Source organism: Cetorhinus maximus, chromosome 3 (genome assembly GCF_964194155.1).
Source record: "Cetorhinus maximus chromosome 3, sCetMax3.hap1.1, whole genome shotgun sequence".
NCBI classification, from domain to species: Eukaryota; Metazoa; Chordata; class Chondrichthyes; order Lamniformes; family Cetorhinidae; genus Cetorhinus; species Cetorhinus maximus.
The window spans coordinates 97,335,012-97,354,600 of NC_135881.1; the positions used below are offsets into that span (position 1 = coordinate 97,335,012).

The 19,589-nt window shown below is 44.7% G+C and overlaps 1 protein-coding gene across 1 annotated transcript in view; it reads left to right on the forward strand.

The window, feature by feature from the left end:
- The window catches only part of hepacam2 (HEPACAM family member 2), a 182,191-nt gene that overhangs the window by 17,580 nt on the left and 145,022 nt on the right, over positions 1-19,589 (forward strand). Inside the window, exon 2 of the mRNA XM_078538751.1 lies at positions 3,685-4,035. Coding sequence (XP_078394877.1) covers positions 3,685-4,035 — 351 coding nt within the window. The remainder of the gene's footprint in view (positions 1-3,684; positions 4,036-19,589) is intronic.

Genomic DNA, 19,589 nt, shown 5'->3' on the forward strand with positions numbered 1-19,589 from the left:
GTGAGGTACCCTTTTGCAGAGGTAGGATATCTTTTTGGAGAGCTAGCGTGCCTTTTTGGACACCTTTGAGAGAGGTAAGGTACCCTCTGAGAGAGGTCAGGTGCCCTTTGGGAGAGGTCAAATGTTCTTTGGGATTTTTAAAAGTAGGCATGAATGTGCATAAAATGGATAAACTCATTGGAAATGTCAAGCTCAAGGGACCTGCCAAACTGCCAAGGAATTTAAATCTCCTGAGTTTTTGAAAAAAACTTTCTGCAGTTTAAAAGGAAATCAATGCTATTTTACTTTGTCTGTTGATATGAGCCTGAGGTATATCATTATAGGATTTGTGCTGCTTGACTGATTTTACACCCTATCATTATCACAGTAGGGTGGCTGTCTGTTCACAGTTTGATTGACACTCCAAGTGCTTATAAAGCCTTTGAAGTAGGGCTATGAATACTAATGCTCATCTTTATAAGGGATTAAGTAGCTGAATGAGGTTAAGTGTAGCAAATGGATTTTTATCAAGGAGAGTTTTTTTTTAAACAGTGAATTCGTCAATAGACACTTAAAAACTTGATTTCATTTCATCTCAGCATGGGTCCCGAGGTCTGCCCAGGGTGGTTTTTTGGTGAGTTGGCATGGGGGGGAGGTACATAGGTTGGCATGGAAGATATGAGGAGATACGTGGAGTGTGCAGAGGGTGAAGAGGTCTGAGGGATGAGGGCTGGAGGTTTTTGTTTCATTTTCTTTTTAAAGCTGGGTCAAAGTCCCAGATCACCGAGGCCAGCCTTTCGCACAGTCCACTTCTGCACCCCGCAACCTCTGTGACTGCCTCTGAACTCTTTTTGGATGCAGCAGGCCTGACTCCAGTTATCAACCCCGCTACTGCACACCACCACCCCACCCCCCCCACCACCTCCACTCCGGAATCCACCCCCCACCCCGCACCCCCCACTGTTACCCTGAAACCAAGATCCAACTGTCTGGTGCACTTTCTCCTAAGTCGGGTTTGTGGGAATTTTCCTGCCTCTGGGGGATAAAAGTCCAGGCCTTACTGTGAAGACTGACATATGGAGTTGGGTTAGGCACCAGACATGATTCAAGCACCAATGTTATCATAACTGAGCAAGAAGTCAATGCCTTCAGGGGAGATGGAAGGGAAAAATTGGCAAGAGGCACACTCAAGAAACACACTCCTTCTCCTATGTTCCTATGTTACTAAAATTTGAAGCTTAGCTACCAAGCAGATGCAGTGAGTTATTCACTCATGCAGCTTTTTTAATTGTTTAAATTGTGTAGGCCAAAGGTTTCCCTCATAACCTGAATGACAAAGGAGGTGAAAGATTAAAAGAATGACAAACTATGGTCAATGACGCTGAGACCATTGCATAGGAAAACACACATGCATTGGCATATGAGATAAAAATGTTTAATTACAGCAAGATTTGCATGGCTGGGAGAGAAGGGAGTTATTGTGTTCTGTGCACGGGTACTGTAATGAGGCCTTTTCGGAAACTTTTTCCTTAGTGACTGAAATTGGAAATTCATGGGTGACCACGTTTGCCCTCTTTGTTGCTGCTCAGACAGCACAACAAGAAAACAGTGCAGCATATCGTAACCTCTGCAATATTTGATTGAGAAGTTTTTTTTATTCTCCCGGAAAACAAAATGGCATACTTTGCTTCTTTAAAATTTAAATGCCTGTATCTGGACCATGGAAAGAAGTCAAACATAAAATACAAATGGAAATGACAGTTTTGAAGCAACAGTTAGTTGCTTTAACAATACCTGGAAAAACTCAGCAGGTCTGACAGCATCTGCGGAGAAGAACACAGTTAATTTTTCGAGTCCATATGACTGTCCAACAGAGCTAAGGAAAAATAGAAAAGAAGTGAAATATAAGCTGGTTTAAGGGGGGGTGGGGGGTGGGTGGGACAGGTAGAGCTGGATAGAGGGCTAGTGATAGGTGGAGATAGCCAGAAGATGTCATAGACATAAGGACAAAGAGATGTTGACGGTGGTGATATTATCTAAGGAATGTGCTAATAGGTGAAATTAAGGGTAGAAAGCAGCAAGGTATAGATTGCCCGAGTGGGGGTAGGGTGGGGGGAAGGGATCAAAATAGGCTAAAAGGTAGAGATAAAACAATGGATGGAAATACATTTAAAAATAATGGAAATAGGTGGGAAAAGAAAAATCTATATAAATTATTGGAAAAAAGGGGGATCAGAAAGTGGGTGGGGATGGAGGAGAGAGTTCATGATCTAAAATTGTTGAACTCAATATTCAGTCCGGAAGGCTGTAAAGTGCCTAGTTGGAAGATGAGGTGCTGTTCCTCCAGTTTGCGTTGAGCTTCACTGGAACATTGCAGCAGGCCAAGGACGGACATGTGGGCATGAGAGCAGGGTGGAGTGTTGAAATGGCAAGCGACAGGGAGGTCTGGGTCATGCTTGCGGACAGACCGAAGGTGTTCCGCAAAGCGGTCACCCAGTCTGTGTTTGGTCTCTCCAATGTAGAGGAAACCGCATTGGGAGCAGCGAATGCAGTAGACTAAATTGAGTTAGTTGCTTTAATTGACCCTAGGGTTCCAACAAGAGAAAAAAAATCAGCCTGGGTTCCTGCTCCTGATCACTATCCAGTCACTCCTGCTGGAGAAGTGCTTGTTTGTGGACATTGAATGAGGTCAGGGCTCACATGTCAGGGCATCCATATACAAGTAGGCTGGTGACATTCATTCTTTCGGATGACACATAAAAACTGGTCGCTTGAGTGAGCTGTACAGGTTTGCTGATGCCTGTGTTATCATTGCCTAGTGTTTGGAAGGAGAGATGAGAAAAGAACATTGGAAAAAATAGAAAAGGCAGATTCTTACATTATTACAATATTCCCTGTAGAAACAGATACATTTTCTATCGCACTGCAGAGGTCCAGCAGCAAAATGCAAGTGATTTTTAAAAATCACTTTCCAACAAGTAAAATAATGGCATCGCTCGTTTCATTTGCCAACTGCTATTATTTCAAAATTGATCAATGATATTACTTTCCTGAGAACCAAACCAATCAATTCTTCAGTCCATCTGGGTAAGGAACAGAATTTTCATCACAATTTTTGTCTATTTGCAATATATGAAACACCTTAGCTCCAATTTTATTTTATTCTAACTGTACTTTTCAGATTCAACCAAAGCAGATAGGCAGCCAGGGTCTTCAGATATATATGAAAATGACAATTAATGATGTAATTTGGATCCTGATGCCACATTAGCTAGAAACACCTGGTGTGGATAAAAACAAAAAACTACTGCGGATGCTGGAAATCCAAAACAAAAACAGAATTACCTGGAAAAACTCAGCAGGTCTGGCAGCAACGGCGGAGAAGAAGAGTTGACGTTTCGAGTCCTCACCTGGTGTGGAACCCGCCAGTCAAACCTATAGTGACAAACAGATCTGGAGGCAGAAGAGGCCCAGAAAATTAAATGATTGCATACCAACATTTTAATAGCAGTATAAAGCATTTTAGTTTCTCTCTTGCACCTAGTTACATGTGAACCTCTCACTGTATTACTGCCTGGTAAAATATAAGCTTAAAACTTAGCTTTTAAAACAAATTAACTGAGTGTAAAAGAATGCATTTTTTTCTGCTTCTAAAAGATGAATCCCTTGTGTTGAAGATTTTCACTCTTTTGTCTTTCTCTTTAGGCTCTTGTGGAGCTGTTACAGTCACAGTGCCAAACAAATTGATCCTGGGCATTGTCGGACAGCCTCTATTGCTCCCCGCAAACTACACCACAGGAACTAAAGATCAGAACATTCAGATAACCTGGACTTTTCAAAGCCAATCTTCAGGCTCCATGCTTCTGGTAACTGCTATCAACAATACCTTGACTCCTGACATGGAACATGGGCATAGGTTTTTCTTGTCCCCTCCCAGTGCCTCACTGTTGATTAACCCAGTGGAATTACGAGATGATGGTGAATACACTATAAAAGTGACTGTCTCTGGGGTGAAGGTGGCATCAGCTAGTCGACAACTGACAGTACTTGTCAATGGTGAGCAGGTTTTCAAACTTCCTTTACACAGCATTCATTTATTAGTGCAGAGTGTTGCCCAAAGGTGAGCAAATGCTTTCTGTGACTTTCCATCCATCCAGCAGCAATTTAATATAATTGTCATCTAAGCACCATGAGTTCCATCAGTCTGTCCATGCAGGGCTATTGCTTATCTTGGAACTTCTTTATTCACGTTATCTGTACCTTAGAAGGAGCTGCGCTCCAGAAATAATTCTCTCCAGATAGACTGCAGATTTTTCAGGTAAGCTTAGGTCTCCCAAAGTATTTTCTTCATATGTGACAGGTCTCAGAGTAACTTACTTTAGAGAGAAATTCAAATTCAAGTAGATGCAGCTGGAATATTTTTGCAGCATGCATCTGACAGTTGTGAGAGGGAATTCCACAGAGCAATGCTCATAATACGTGCAGCTACATGGGAATATTTCAATGTTACTTTATTGTTGGTTCAATCCCTTTTGCTGTCTGCAAACATTACTAAAAATTCTCATCCTGCACAAATTTGGAATACAGGACAAATATGGCTTCCCCAGTTACAATGGACATAGAATGATTTATATAAATTATGTCACAATCAGTTCACTTTAAGCTCCTGGCATTGTAATAAGCAATCCAGACCAGTGCACTGCCATAGCAAATCACAGAATCACAGAATTGTTACAGTGCAGAAGGAGGCCATTCGGCCCATCATGCCTGCACAGGCTGTCTGTGCATTTTAACTTAGTACCATTCTCCTGCCTTTTCCCCGTAACGCTGCATGTTGTTTCTATTTAAATAATCACCCAATGCCCTCTTGAATGCCTCAATTGAACCTGCCTCCACCACACTTCCAGGCAGTGCATTCTAAATCCTAACTACTCACTGTGTGAAAAAGATTTTTCTAACCTCGCATTTGCTTCTTTTGCAAAACACTTTAAAACTGTGTCCTCTGGTTTTTGATCTGTTAACGAGTGGGAACAGTTTCTCCCTATCTACTCTATTCAGACCCCTCATGGTTTTGAAATCTTCTATCAAGTCTCCTCTTAGCCTTCTCTCACCAAGGAAAACAACCCCAACTTCTCCAATCTTTCCTCATAACTGAAGTGTCTGATCACTGGAACCATTCTCATAAGAATTTTCTGCACTCTCTCCAATATGTTCACATCCTTCCTATAGTGTGGTGCCCAGAACTGTACACAATACTCCAGTTGAAGTCTCACCAGTGTCTTATATAAGTTCATAATAACCTCCCTGCTCTTGTACTCTATGCCCCTATTAATGAAGCCTAGAATACTGTATGTCTTAGAAACAGTCCTCTCTACCTGTCCTGCTACCTTTAATGATTTATGTACAGATACATACACATGCTCATTAACAGTTTCTCTCAAATTGTTCTTTTCATTCACAAGGGTTAATTTTACAAGACAAAGTGCCACTGGCTGACTGCTATGCTGCATGTCTGTTGGTCACAAAACCAGGCCTGGACATTATGTGCTTGATCTAGTTTTGTTTAATTTGAGAGGACAAAACAAAGCGACACTACAGGCATGTGCAAGCTTCACTAAAGCAACATAGTTATTCAATTCAGATCATCTGCCAAATCTTACAACTTCAAGCATGGAAGTTTATGGCCCCTTCCATCATTGGGATTTTCCAGTCCTGCCAAAGTCAAAGGACTTTTGAACATTATGCCGCATTTTATGGCCATGCGCCTGCCGCGATGGGGCCATAATATCGCGCCCCAAATGAGATTTTGCCCATAGCTCACATTTTTTCAAGTAAATGGGTGCATCAAGAGTCCTGGGTCCTCATTTGCTCAAATAAACAGTGAAAATTGGCGATAAATGTGTTTCTTTTGTGTGTTTCCAATTATATTTTACTTTGTATTATTTGGTTTTCTCAGGTAATCCATAATATTTCCATTCTTTTTATTTTCCTCCCTCCGCCAATAATTCAATTGAATGTTTGCAATTATATCCAGTGTACAAACTGGTGAGAGTGGGCAGTCCTTTGGGGATTCTGATTAAATTGAATGATTTAATGGAAGAACAGGAATACATGATCAGATGCATGGTACCGGAGGGAGTCTCGCCAGAACCAACACCTCTCTGGCATTTGTGTGTTAAGATCCCCCCACACACCCTGACAAATGTCAGAAAGGACCTACCTCTGATGTTTCCATTTTGCAAGCAAGGTTGGGTGCATGATTCCAGCAGATTAGCATTATAGGGTTGACCTTCAGACAACTTTTCTTAGTGGAAACATTTAACTTTATTTACAAAGCAGCAGCAGCAACTGCACATGTGCATCAAACTCCAAAACTAAAGAAGAAGTCTCTCCTAGAGGTTCCCCGCGCTACCAACTCACTGGTTTACACAGATCATGTGATCTTACAACACAGGATTATTCTTAAAGCTACAGTCCTACATTTCCCAAAACTATAATTACTACATTCCTCCACCTTTAACTTTCCTGTACATTTTGTATTTACAAGGATATTTATCTCACGCCAATACAATATTTACACAGGTCATGAAATTACAAGTTCAGTCTTTCAGGCGGTTTCCTGATCCGTGTGGAACGTCGCAGCTCCACGACTTCCGATTCTTTTGTAGGAAACACATTCTCTGGCTCCGCATTAAGATCAGATACCTCATTAGACACTTGCAGTTCAGTGTCTTTGACTTTGACAGAGACATCGGGCATGCATGTTCTTGATTGAACAACTTCAACAGGAACCACAGGTTCAGCAATGGTTACAGGTGAAACAACATTTTGTTGGGGTATCTCCCTTCTTCTTAAATGATCCACATGCTTATGGGTGATCCACCCCTCCACTTCCACATGATATGACAATGGTCCGATCACTGAACTTACTTTACCTAGTAACCACTTCAGTCCTCCACCGAAATTCTTTATATATACCGCCTCTCCAATAGTAAATTGTCGCTCACAACTATGCAAATCATGAGTCGCTTTTTGGTTCCCTTGACTTTTCTCCACCTTCCCCTCCAAATTGGGAAGTATTAGGCTTAGTCTTGTCCGAAGACGGTGCCGCATCAATAATTCTGCATCCTCTTTCTATGTGTATTCTTCTTTTTACCAGAGAATTTAGTCTCGGCCTACTTTTTGACTTCACTGTCAACCAGACTTCTCTCAGATGCAATCTCAACTTGTCTGAGTTCAGTAGTTGAGCTACCTAAGACTTCATTATCTACTGACATCTTGGAAAGTTCTACAGCTTTTGCTTTCAAAGCCTCTTTAGCTTCATTTAGCTGACTCTTCAGCTCTTCTGTCTCCTTTTTATATCTGTTGGCTTCCTCCTGGAACCTAGAGCATTGCTGCATCTTTCCTACCAGCTGGTTCCTGGGACCAAACATGTAACACTTGGTCTCTCACTCGAGACAGGACTGGATCACGATTCATCCAGTTTCTTATCTGCCTGGTATAGACTGGAGAGGCATCTAGAAAATTCATCACCAAAATGAGTTCCTGTGGAACTAAAACATGTTCATCGTTCTCTTGTAAAGGAAGGTGACTCAGGGCAGCGGCATTTTCTGTGTAAATCCCTGGTCTATGTACAAAGGTATATTCATGTGCTGCCAAAATTAGAGCTCATCTTTGTATTCTTGCAGAGGCTGTGGGAGCTCACTAAACAGACCCAAAAGTGGTTTGTGGTCTGATACCAATGTGAAATGTCACCTGTGCACATATTGGTGGAATTTTTGACGAATTTCTTTTCAATCTGAGAATGTCCTTTTTCAGCTGTGGTAAGTGTCCTGGATACATAGCTTATCGGCTTCTCTGTCGTCCATTTTGTGAAATAGTACTGGCCCCCACTCATAGCGGGATGCATCGCAGGTTAGTATCAATTCCATCGTCTGGTCATAATGCACTAATAAATTTGAAGAGTGTTATGTTCTACAGTCGGTCGCTTTGCTCACGAACGCGGTTGCCTGCCTATCTAATGGCTGGTGAGCTGGCAACAATATACTGCAGACGCAGAGACCAATATAAGATGAAGCACATGCTGTTTATTTACACAGATAACAGAGCACTAACATGAAATGTTTTCACCCTCTTTCACGCCCTCTCACCTGCACTCCTGCTGCCCCTCCTCTCTAAGTTCAGCAATATGAACGGCAGCCATCAGGCAGGTTCTGAGAATCAGGATGTTGGGCAGGGCTAAATTCAACATGGTATGATTAGCTGCCTGCTGTGTAAAAACAAAAAATTCCAGGGCCTTGTTAGTAATTCCACTTTTTCTTTCTACTTGTCTTCTTTTGATGGGCTTTCTTCTAGGCAGCACTGACTTTAATCTTGGCCTCCTTTTCAATTTTCCTCTTGGCCTGACTAAGCTCAGGTATGAGCTCAACTTGAGTGAACTCGGTGATTGAGTCTTCCAGCATTTCCTCATCTGTCAGCTCCTTTGAAAACTCAGGGGTCTCTATTTTTAAAGCTTCTTGGGTTCCACGTAGCTGGTTCTTCAGCTCTTACATTTCTTTTCTTTATTTGTTAGTTGTTTTCTGGAGAATTAAGTATTGTTGTGTTTTCTTGGCTAATTGATTCTTCATTGGCTAGAGAAATGCAGACTGTAAAAGTTTCTATAGGTATGTGAAGAGAAAAAGATTGGTGAAGACAAATGTAGGTCCCTTACAGTCTGAAACAAGGGAATTTATAATGGTGAATAAAGAAATGGCTGACCAACTAAATACATACTTTGGTTCTGTCTTCACAAAGGAGGACACTAATAACATAGCAGAAATGTTGGGGAACACAGGGTTTAATGAGAGGGAGGAACTGAAAGAAATCAGTATTAGTAGGGAAATGGTGTTGGGGAAATTGATGGGATTGAAGGCCGATAAATCCCAGGGGGCCTGATAATCTATATCCCAGAGTACTTAAGGAAGTGGCCCTAGAAATGGTGGATGCATTGGTGGTCATCTTTCGAGATTCTATAGACTCTGGAACAGTTCCTACAGATTGGAGGGTAGCTAATGTAACCCCACTATTTAAAAAGGGAGGCAGAGAGAAAACAGGGAATTATAGACCAGTCAGCCTGACGTCGGTAGTGGGGAAAATTCTAGAGTCCATTATAAAAGATTTAATAGCTGAGCACGTGGAAAACAGTGGCAGAATTGGACAGAGTCAGCATGGATTTATGAAAGGGAAATCATGCTTGACAAACCTACTGGAATTTTTTGAGGATATAACTAGTAGAGTTGATGAGGGGGAGCCAGTGGATGTGGTTTAGTTGGACATTCAGAAGGCTTTCGACAAAGTCCCACATAAGAGATTGGCGTGTAAAATTAAAGCGCATGGGACTGGGGGTAGTGTATTGAGATGGATAGAAAACTGGTTGTCAGACAGGAAACAAAGAGTAGGAATAAACGGGTCTTTTTCCGAATGGCAGGCAGTGACTAGCGGGGTCCCGCAGGGGTCGGTGCTGGGAGCCCAGCTATTCACAATATATAATAATGATTTAGATGAGGGAATTAAATGTAATATCTCCAAATTTGCAGATGACACAATGCTGGGTGGGAGGGTGAGCTGTGAGGAGGATGCAGAGATGCTTCAGTGTGATTTGGACAAGCTGAGTGAGTGGGCAAATGCATGGCTGATGCAGTATAATATGGATAAATGTGAAGTTATCCATTTTGGTAGCAAAAACAGGAAGGCAGATTATTATCTGAATGGCTATAAATTGAGAGAGGGGAATGTGCAACGAGACATGGATGTCCTTGTACACCAGTCACTGAAGGTAAGCATGCAGGTGCAGCAGGCGGTAAAGAAGGCAAATGGTATGTTGGCCTTCATAGCCAGAGGATTTGAGTACAGGAACAGGGATGTCTTGCTGCAATTGTACAGGGCCTTGGTGAGACCACCCCTGGAATATTGTGTGCAGTTTTGGTCTCCTTATCTGAGGAAGGATGTACTTGCTATAGAGCGAGTGCAGCGAAGGTTTACCCGACTGATTCCTGGGATAGCGGGACTGACATATGAGGAGAGATTGAGTTGATTAGGATTATATTCGCTGGAGTTCAGAAGAATGAGGGGGAGATCTCATAGAAACCTATAAAATTCTAGCAGGACTACACAGGGTAGATGCAGGAAGGATGTTCCCAATGGTGGGGAGTCCAGAACCAGGGGTTACAGTCTGAGGATATGGGGTAGACCATTTAGGACTGAGATGTGGAGAAATTTCTTCACCCAGAGAGTGGTGAGTCTGTGGAATTCGTTACCACAGAAAGTAGTTGAGACCAAAACATTGTATGCTTTCAAGAAGGAGTTAGATATAGCTCTTGGGGGTGAAAGGGATCAAAGGATATGGGGAGAAAATGGGAGCAGGTATTGAGTTGGATGATCAGCCATGATCATAATGAATGGTGGAGCAGGCTTGAAGGGCTGAATGGCCTACTCCTGCTCCGAGATTCTATGTTTCTATGTTTAATTTAGCATCTGAATTTTTCAGTTTTTAGTGAGTGGCCTCTTCCATTCAGATTTTTGAACGTATGTTCTATAACTGTCGTGGATGCGCCTGTATCCACCTCCATTCAGATGGGTTTTCTGTTGACTTCCATTGTCACGTAGATTACTCTGTTTTACCCATTTTTAAGTTGTGTAGCAAGTAACTATCTGACTCTGTTTCTTCTAGTTCCTCTATTATATGGATTTCACGATTTCTGCCTTTTTATTTTAAATTTAGGCCCAATCTGTCTTTACAATATTGCATAATATGCCCGTTATGATGGCAGTAGAAATACTTGGCTCCTTTGAATTGTTGTTTGTTTGTAGGCTGCCTGATTCCATTTCTGCCATTACTAATGTGGGTTTTCTCTGTTAGGTCATTGCTTTTTGCTGGCCTGTTGATGGTGGTTGTTTCCTGCCTTTCTGCAGAGCGCTACCCTTCCGCGCCATTTCTAACTGGTGCCTCCCTCCCGACACGATGGATGGTGCCATTTTGTGCTGCCTTGATTGCTTCTGAATTGCTAACTGCGCTTTCCAATGCGAGCACCAACTCCAGCGCCTTGCTGATGTCTAAATTAGTTTCTGACAACAACCTTTTTTGAATTGCTTCTTCGTTAATCCCACATACTATTCGGTCTCTTAACATGTCATTAATGAATATCCTGAACTCACAGTGCTCTGTCAGTTGTTTTAAGGCTGCTGTACAGCAAGCGACTGTCTCTCCAGGGGCGCGACACCTCAAGTTGAATTTAAAATCCTGCGTTGTTACTGAGGGTTTTGGCTGAAAGTGGCTTTTCACAACCTTTACCAACTCATCTAAGTTTTTGGAATCTGCGTGTTGGATGCCATTAGACTATGAATTAGGCCGTATGTTTTACTGCCACATGTCGAGAAGAGGGTTATCTGCCTCTGCTCCTCCCCTGATATGTCGTTGGCCAAAAAGGAAAAATTCGAGGCGTTCAATATAATGTGACCAGTCATCGGTGGTCTGATCAAGCAGTTCGTTGCAGCCAAATTGTGGCATACTGGAGAGAGATAACTTTGACGACTATGGTGAGGGCTGTACTTACAATCAGCCTGCAAGGCATGGCTGATTCACTTCAGTTGAGTTTTTGCAGCTTTCCCTGGTGGTGTCTGGTTGTGTTTTGCTTCGTTGCCAGTTGTTATGTTCTACAGTTGGGTCACTTTGCTCACAAACGCGATTGCCTGCCTATCTAATGGCTGGTGAGTTGGCAACAATATACTACAGACGCAGAGACCAATATAAGATGAAGCACGTGTTGTTTATTTACAAAGATAACAGAGCATTAACATGATGTGTGCTTCTCCAACCAGACCCTACTCTAAACTACCCTTAACATTGTAACCCGTGTTACACAGTAATCGGGTCATACAGTCACATGGTCAATCTGCTCACATTCTCTTGAAGAGCGTATTGATCCTCAGATTACCACAAAAAGTGTAAGAGCTGTTTTACTTTCATAATGGTTTCTTTTTGAGATATCTCCCAAAACCTACACTTTTTTTCTTAGCAGTGAATGGAGAGGGGCCAGAACTGTGAATGAATTAGGTAGAAACCACCCATCATAATTTATCATCCCTAAAAATTATTTACGTTCGGAGGCATTCTTGGGTGCAGGTGTCTCTCTTATTGCTTTAACCTTCTCTTCAACTGGATGTAACCCTTGGGCATCTACCCAGTGGCCCAAATAAATAACTTCAATTGCCTGAAAAGTGCATTTTCCTTCTTCCGGTGCACACCTACATGTAAAAATCGTTTCAGGACTTCCTTTAGGTTAGCCAAATGTTCCGTTTTTGTGAATTCAGTTATCAGTACATCATCCAGATAGAGCACAACCTGAGATAATCCCTGCAGTAAGCTCTCCATTGTCCTCTGAAAAATGGCACAGGCTGAGGAAACACCGAAGGGCAGGTGTGTATATTGGTGTAACCCTTTGTGGGTATTTATAGTCACGACTTCCCAGGAGACGTCATCCAGCTCCAGTTGCTGATATGCGTGACTAATGTCAAGCTTTGTATACTTTGCCCCTCCTGCTAGTTTGGCATATAGGTCTTCAGTCTTGGGAATAGAGTACTGTCCAGTTAGGTTGCTCTGTCAACTGTTAATTTATAGTCTCCACAGATCCGGATGGTCTGGTCTGGTTTCAGGACAGGGACTATGGGTGCTGCTCACTCTGAGAATTGAACTGCTTTCATGACACCCAGCCTCTCTAGCCGGTTAATTCCAGCGCCAGGGCATATGGCACCGATCTTGCTTTAAAGAAGTGAGGGGTCACTTTTGGATCCATGTAAATCTTGGCCTGTAGGCCTTGGATTTTTCCCAGTCCAGCCTTGAAGATGGTGTCATTTTTTAAAGCAGCTCTGGTAATCCACCTGCTCGCAACTGGAAGATTTCGGACCAGTTTAATTGAATCTCCTTCAATCAATCATGCCATAGACCCTTCACCCTCTACCACCATCACTAGTAGCTGTGCCGATTGGTGTCTATAATGAACAGTTGCTCTGGTGATACCTTTAACTTGGGTTTCTTCGCCTGTGTGCGTTTTCAACTTGGCAGATATTTGTTCCAAATTTAATTGTTGGTCACCTTTATTTAAATATCTGAAAATGTTTTCTTTTAATACAGTGGTAGAAGCACGATGTCTACTTCCATTTTTAATGGCTTACCATTCACTTGCACTGTAACAAATATTGGCTCTGTCTTCCCAACTTTCATGTTGAATAATGAATAAATGTCAGAATTGGTTGATCCTCGCTCTTCTACACTATAAGCTTCATTGGACTTTGTTGTTTGGAGGCCGGTTTAAACCTCACTTTGCACTGTCTCATTATGTGTCCACTTCTGTGACAAAAATAACATTCTACTTTTTTAAATTGCAAATCTCTAGAAGACTGATTGTTTCCACGCCGATACAAATTAGTTTTCAATTTAGTTGCTAAGCTGTTTCCTCTCGTTTTTCAGTTGGCGGGGGCTGTTTCCCACTTCGCAGCAGAGTCCCAATTCTCTTCAGCTCTGACGAAGATAAGGACTCGAAACGTTAAATCTATTTTTTTTTCTCTCCACAGATGCTGTTAGACCTGTTGAGCCATTCCAGCATTTTCTGTTTTTGTTTCAGATTTCCAGCATCCACAGTATTTTGCTTTTATTCTACAAGCCAAGTTATCCACACAATCTTTTCAGGGGTTGTAAAATATTCAAATTTGACAAGTCTGCACTATGGGCCATCTGAATCCTATTTTCATTAGATTTGCAAAAGCTGGGTTGTTGTTTCCTCACTTGTTTCTTCCTTTTCTGTTTCTCTCTTCTGTCATCCACTCCAATACTCACACACTTATGGCGCAAACTTAAAATTGAAAGTGCCTGTTCTTGAAATGGAACAAGTGCTCTTGAGGTCCAAAACGATGTCTATGGTGTGCATACACATTTCTGCTGTGAGACACCATTCCAGATGCCATGTTGGTGAGGGTGTGAGTGGCTCACAGTGGGAGTTCCCTAGGCAGATCATGATGTCAGTCAGCATGCAAAGTTGATTTGAAACTCTTTCGAGTTATCAACAGTCACAGATTGCAACTCTTTCGAGTACAATCACAGTTCTTGGTTTCCAGGAGTGGGACATGAACCCACAACCCTCTGATTCAAAGGTGAGGGTGCTATGAACTGAGCCACAGCTGACACCTCAAAGTTGCTTTGAAGCCAAGTTGGCTAACAATGTCTCTTAATCACACACAGCTGAACATGTGTTCAGCAGTAGGAAGGACATGCCCTGCCCCCAACAACGTATTTAAAAAGATAATCCACTAGTTGCTAATGGTTTTTTTTGTTTTATTTATTCAGAGGATGAGGGCAGTGCTGGCAATTGCCCATTCCTAATTGCTCTTGAGAAGGTGGTGGTGAGATGCCTTGTTAAATCACTGCAGTCCATGTGGTGAAGGTGGTCCTATAGTGCTGTTAAGTATGGAGTTCCAGGATTTTGATCCAGCAATCATGAAAGAATGATGATACATTTCCAAGTCAGGATGGTGCATGATTGGAGGGGAACTTGGAGGTGGTAGCATTCCCGTGCACCTGCTACACTTGTCCTACAATGTGGTACAGGTCACGGCTTTGGGTGGTGCTGCCAAAAAAGGTTTAGCAAGTGGTTGCAATGCATCTTGGATTTGCAGTGTATCTGCAGACTGCAGCCATGGTGCGTCAGTGGTGGAAGAGTGAATATTTGAGGTGGTGGATAGGCTGCAGATCAAGCGGGCTGATTCCCCCTGTATGGAGTCAAGCTTCTTGAGTGTTGCTGGAGCTGCACTTATCCAGGAAGCAGAGAGTATTCTATCACCTTCCTGAATTGTCTTCTGTAGTTTCTGGAAAGGTTTTACAGAATTAGGAAGTGAGTCAATTGCCAGAGAATATCCAGTCTCTGATCTGCTCTTGCACCTAGAGCTTATATGGCTGGTCCAGTTCAGTTTCTGGGTCAATGGTAATCATGAGGATGCTAAATGGTGGGAGATTCAGTGATGGTGATGCCATTGAATGTCAGTGGAGTTGGTTAGATTCTCTCTTTTTGGAGATGGTCATTGCTTGGTACTTGACTGGCATGAATGTACTTGCCACAATTATCAGTGAAGCCTGAAAATTGTCCAGGTCTTGCTGCATTTGGACATAGACTGCTTCAGTATCTGAGGATTCATGAATGGTGCTGAACACTGTGTAATCATCAGCGAACATTCCCACTTCTGACCTTGTGATGGAGGGAGGGTTATGGATGAAGCAGCTGAAGGTGGTTGGGCCGAGGACACTACCCCAAAAAACTCCTGCAGAGCTGTCTTGGGACTGAAATGATTGGCCACTTACAACCAAAACCATCTTCGTTGGTGCTAGGTAAGACTCCAACCAGTGGAGAGCTTTCCACCTGATTCCCATTGACTCCAGTTTTGCTAGGGCTCCTTGATGCCACACTCGGTCAAATGCGACCTTGATGTCAAAGGCCATTACTCTCACCTCACCTCAGGAGTTCAACTCTTTTGTCCATGTTTGGACGAAAGCTGCAATGAGGTCAGGAGCCGAGTGGCCCTGTTGGAACCTAAACTGAGCATTAGGGTGCAGGCTATTGGTGTGTAAGTGCAACTTGATAGCACTGTCGATGACACTTTCCATTACGATGCTGATGATTGAGAATAGACTGATGTGGTGGTAGTTGGCTGGATTGGATCTGTCCTGCTTTTTGTGGACAAAAGATGCTGCTGACAAAATATCGGTAGAAGCAGACATGTTTGAGGTAATGCGTGGAGTGAAAATTGATAGGCAGGATGTACTGGAAAGGCTGGCTATGCTTAAAGTGGATAGGATGCCTTGTCTGATTGGCTTGCATTCCAGGTTGCTAAAGGAAATGGGAATGACGATAACAGAAAGGCTTGCCATAATCTTCCAATCTTCCGTGGATGTGGAGGAGATGCCAGAGGTTTGGAAAGTGGCACATGTGACACCCTTACTTAAGAAAGTGTGTAAGTAACTACAGCCTAATCAATTTAACACCAGCGGTGGGTAAGGTTTTAGAAACAATGACCAGGATTTTCCATGCATGCTGGCGTCAAGCGTGTTTGGTGGCATGAGTGGACAATATGGCGAGAAGGAAAAAATCAGATTCATGGCACCGTGAGACTAGTTTGTGATCGTGCGCTCAGCCCATCGATGGTGGGATGTGTTTCCCACCATCAGACATTGGGAGCCTCATTGTAAATCATCAGCATATGATTATAAGGCCAGCTCGCCAGACTCATCCCCTCCAGCTGGATCGTCCGCCCACATCAGTGGGAAAACACGCCAGTGCAGAACACATCTTGACAACTGTGACGTGCAGAAGTTGGGACTTACCTTCAGGGCCTTGCTCACATTACAGGTTTGGTCCAAACATCCAAGGAGCAGAAGATGCTGGAGCCGGACAGCAACAGGATCCCGGAGGAACATCCATGACATGCTGGGTGGATTCTCGTGGACATGGCTCTGCTGCGAGGCAGCTCACAGAAGTTGGAAAGTCACCATTGATGCTCACAACAGATGATGGTCAAGGGGGTGGGAGAGGAAGCTCTAGGATCGACTGGGAGAGGAAGAGGTGTCGGGGGATTAAGGTTGGGATGGGGATGGATGAAGGTGTTGTTGGTGAGGTTGGGATGGGGAGGAGGGGGTAATGGGGAGAAGATGGCAACAGGGGAGGTAGGTGTAAGGGGAGTGGAAGGTGTAAGGGAAGGAGTTTTGAGGGGGGAAGGAACACAGAGAAGGGAGTGAGTCCAGGGGGAGGAAGGAGTGCAGAGAGAGGAGGGAGTAAAGGCAAAGGGAGAAGTAAGGCTGGAGGTAGGAGGGGGGATGGACTAAGGATGGCGGGGGGTGGGAGGATTAAGATGGGGAGAAGGGGTTCCACGGGGGAGGGGGAGGAAGGGTTCCACGGGGGAAGGGGGCCAGAGGGGGGAAGGGGTTCTTGGAGGGAAGGGGTCCAGAAGCAGGAAAGGGCTTTGAGGGGGGGAAAGGGATCAGGAGGGGTGAAGGAGTTCCTGCAGGGGAAGGGATCCAGAGTGGGGAAGGGATTCCACGGTGTGAAGGGGTCTAGAGGCAGAAAGGTGTTCTGGGGGGAAGAGGTCTGAAGGAGGGAAGGAGTTCCAGCGGGCGAAAGGGCCCAGAGGGGGTACGAGGTTCCAGGGAGAAGGAATCCAGAGGCAGGAAGGGGTCCCAGATGAAGGGAGCAGGGGATGTCCAGGTAAACATGCAAGGGAGGGGACTGATGGGTCCATGTCTGCCTCCTGGGGAGTGAACTGAGGGTGGGTGTGGTATGAGGGAATGGTGAGAATGACCGAAGGCAGAATGAGGCAGTAGGGTGGGAGGGGGAGGGTTCAAAGGGAGCGGTAGAAGGGATAACGAGGATGAGGTTGGGGAGGTGAATGTGAATGGGGGTGGGATTATCAGGAAGGAAGGGAATGTATACGTTCACCTGGACATCCCCAAAGGAAAAGGGTTGTGGCTGGTAGGTCTCGGAGGGCAAATGGAAGGTGATGCCGGGGGTGGGGGGGCGCCAACTGTGATGGGGGAAAGGAAATGGGTGGCTGGCAGAGGGGGAAAGACGGGGGAGCACACGAAAAAGCGAATCCAGACCAGGCTGTCCAAATCACCCAGTTGTGGTGGGCGAGATCAGGTGGTGCATGGGAGTGTGATCACTGAGTGTCGGAGATGCAGCTCAGCTCAGATAGACAGCTGAAAGCGAACCCAGCAGGCAGCATCGAAAATGCTCAGGACATTGAGATGAGCGTGATATGTGAAGGATCCGCGATGCTCTGAAAGGCCCTGACACACACACTTCTTCCTCCAGAATCACTTGTGGGTCGGCTGCTCCCTCTGCAGTGACAGAGGACGAGGTTGAGGGGCTCACAGGCAAAGGGGACTCGGAGGGAGCGGTTCCTGAGTGGATGATCCAGGGGTTTCCAGCTTCTGTTCCTCCTCCCTTTGGATGTCTCGGGGCCTCGGCCTGACTCCTTGAGGGGAAGGAGCATCTGGAGGGACATTGAGGTGCCCCGTTTCCCTCTCACAATGTCACTGCAGTAACTCACCTGTGGCTCCTGCGATGAAGTGCAGCTCTGTACATACCTCCGTGTACTGCTGGACTAGGGTCTCCATGGCATCTGCCATCCTCTCCATGGAGACCTCCGTACAGGTACATGTGGACACCACTTCATCAGAGAGCATGTGGATGCACTCCTCCGACTCAAGTGCCTCTCTGCTGAGGGTTTCCAACAGCTCTGTGTGATGTTCTCACACCTTCTGCTAACTCTCCAGAATGAGTTGGAAGGCCAAATCTAGAGGCTCATCATCTGACTTGAACCTCGCAGATGGCTGATCCCCAGCAGTCCCCCGAGTGAACCTGCCTCCTGTTGCTGTGGACATGTGTCCATGTGGTGACCACCAGATTGTAAACCCGAGCCTGCTCTAGATCTAGGTTCCACTGAGGTGTGTGTCTCTGTGCTGGTGCAGGATGTGGATAAGCGCTGTGATGGGTCTTCCAGGCTGCTTATTTCCAGATACTCAATGGACGAGATGGCCCCTTGGCTGGAGCTGAGGGACTGGCTGACTGAGGGCATCGGTCACTTGGCAGAGCTCCCTGTGAACAAAAGTAGAGATAAGTAGTGCATGGCAGCAGAGTCAAAGGCAGGAGAGAGGACACTCACATTTGCATTGAGAGGGTGCTAATGTGGTGCAGGATCCTTATGAGAGTGTTCACTGCCGACCTCACTGTCACCGCAGGCACGGTCCATGTCCTCATCAGTCAGTGCAATGGAACACTCCTCAAAGTGAATGAGGGGCCTAATGTTGGCCACTCCATCCCCGGTCTTGGACCTCTTCCTGCTGATGTGAGCAGGCTTTTCCTTCATGAAAACAGTTGGAGAGAGTGTGAGCAGGACACATGGCATTGTGTGGAATGTTTGTGTGGTAAGCGAAGCCATGGACAGGATATGGATGTGAGCTCAAGAGGATATGAGCCTGATAGAGATGTGAGGGTGTGTGTGAGTTGGTGATGTTGGCCCTTGAGGTGTGAGATCCCTGTGGATGTGTGATGGGTTTGTGAGTTGAGAGTGATAAGAAGAGTGAATTACCTTGACAGAATGGATGGAACCATTCATCCTGTAGTGACACTGGGTGAATGTCCTCTTTTGCTGGGCATTGGCACTGACCACAGCTGCCACTGCCTCCCAAGCTGGGTTAGTGAGGTTGCTGCCCATCCTGCAGCCAGAGCGGGGGTAGAGGACATCATGGCAAGCCTCCACTGCATCCAAAAAGCGCTAAAGGGATGCAACATTGAACCTGGGGGCTGCAGTCTTTTTGCCTTTCAGGGCCATGTTTTCTTTGCAGCAGTCGTAGGCTGGAAGCACAGAGAGGTGTGCATGCGGCTGCACTTTAAATATGGCGCCTGGCATGATGAAGTAGCGAGGTGATGGTATGGCAGGCAAATGAGAGCCCGCCCACCATGGATCAGCATGTTTCCTGGGAATGCATAATTAATATGGCAGGTTTGGGACGATAAAGTATGAAAAGCCAT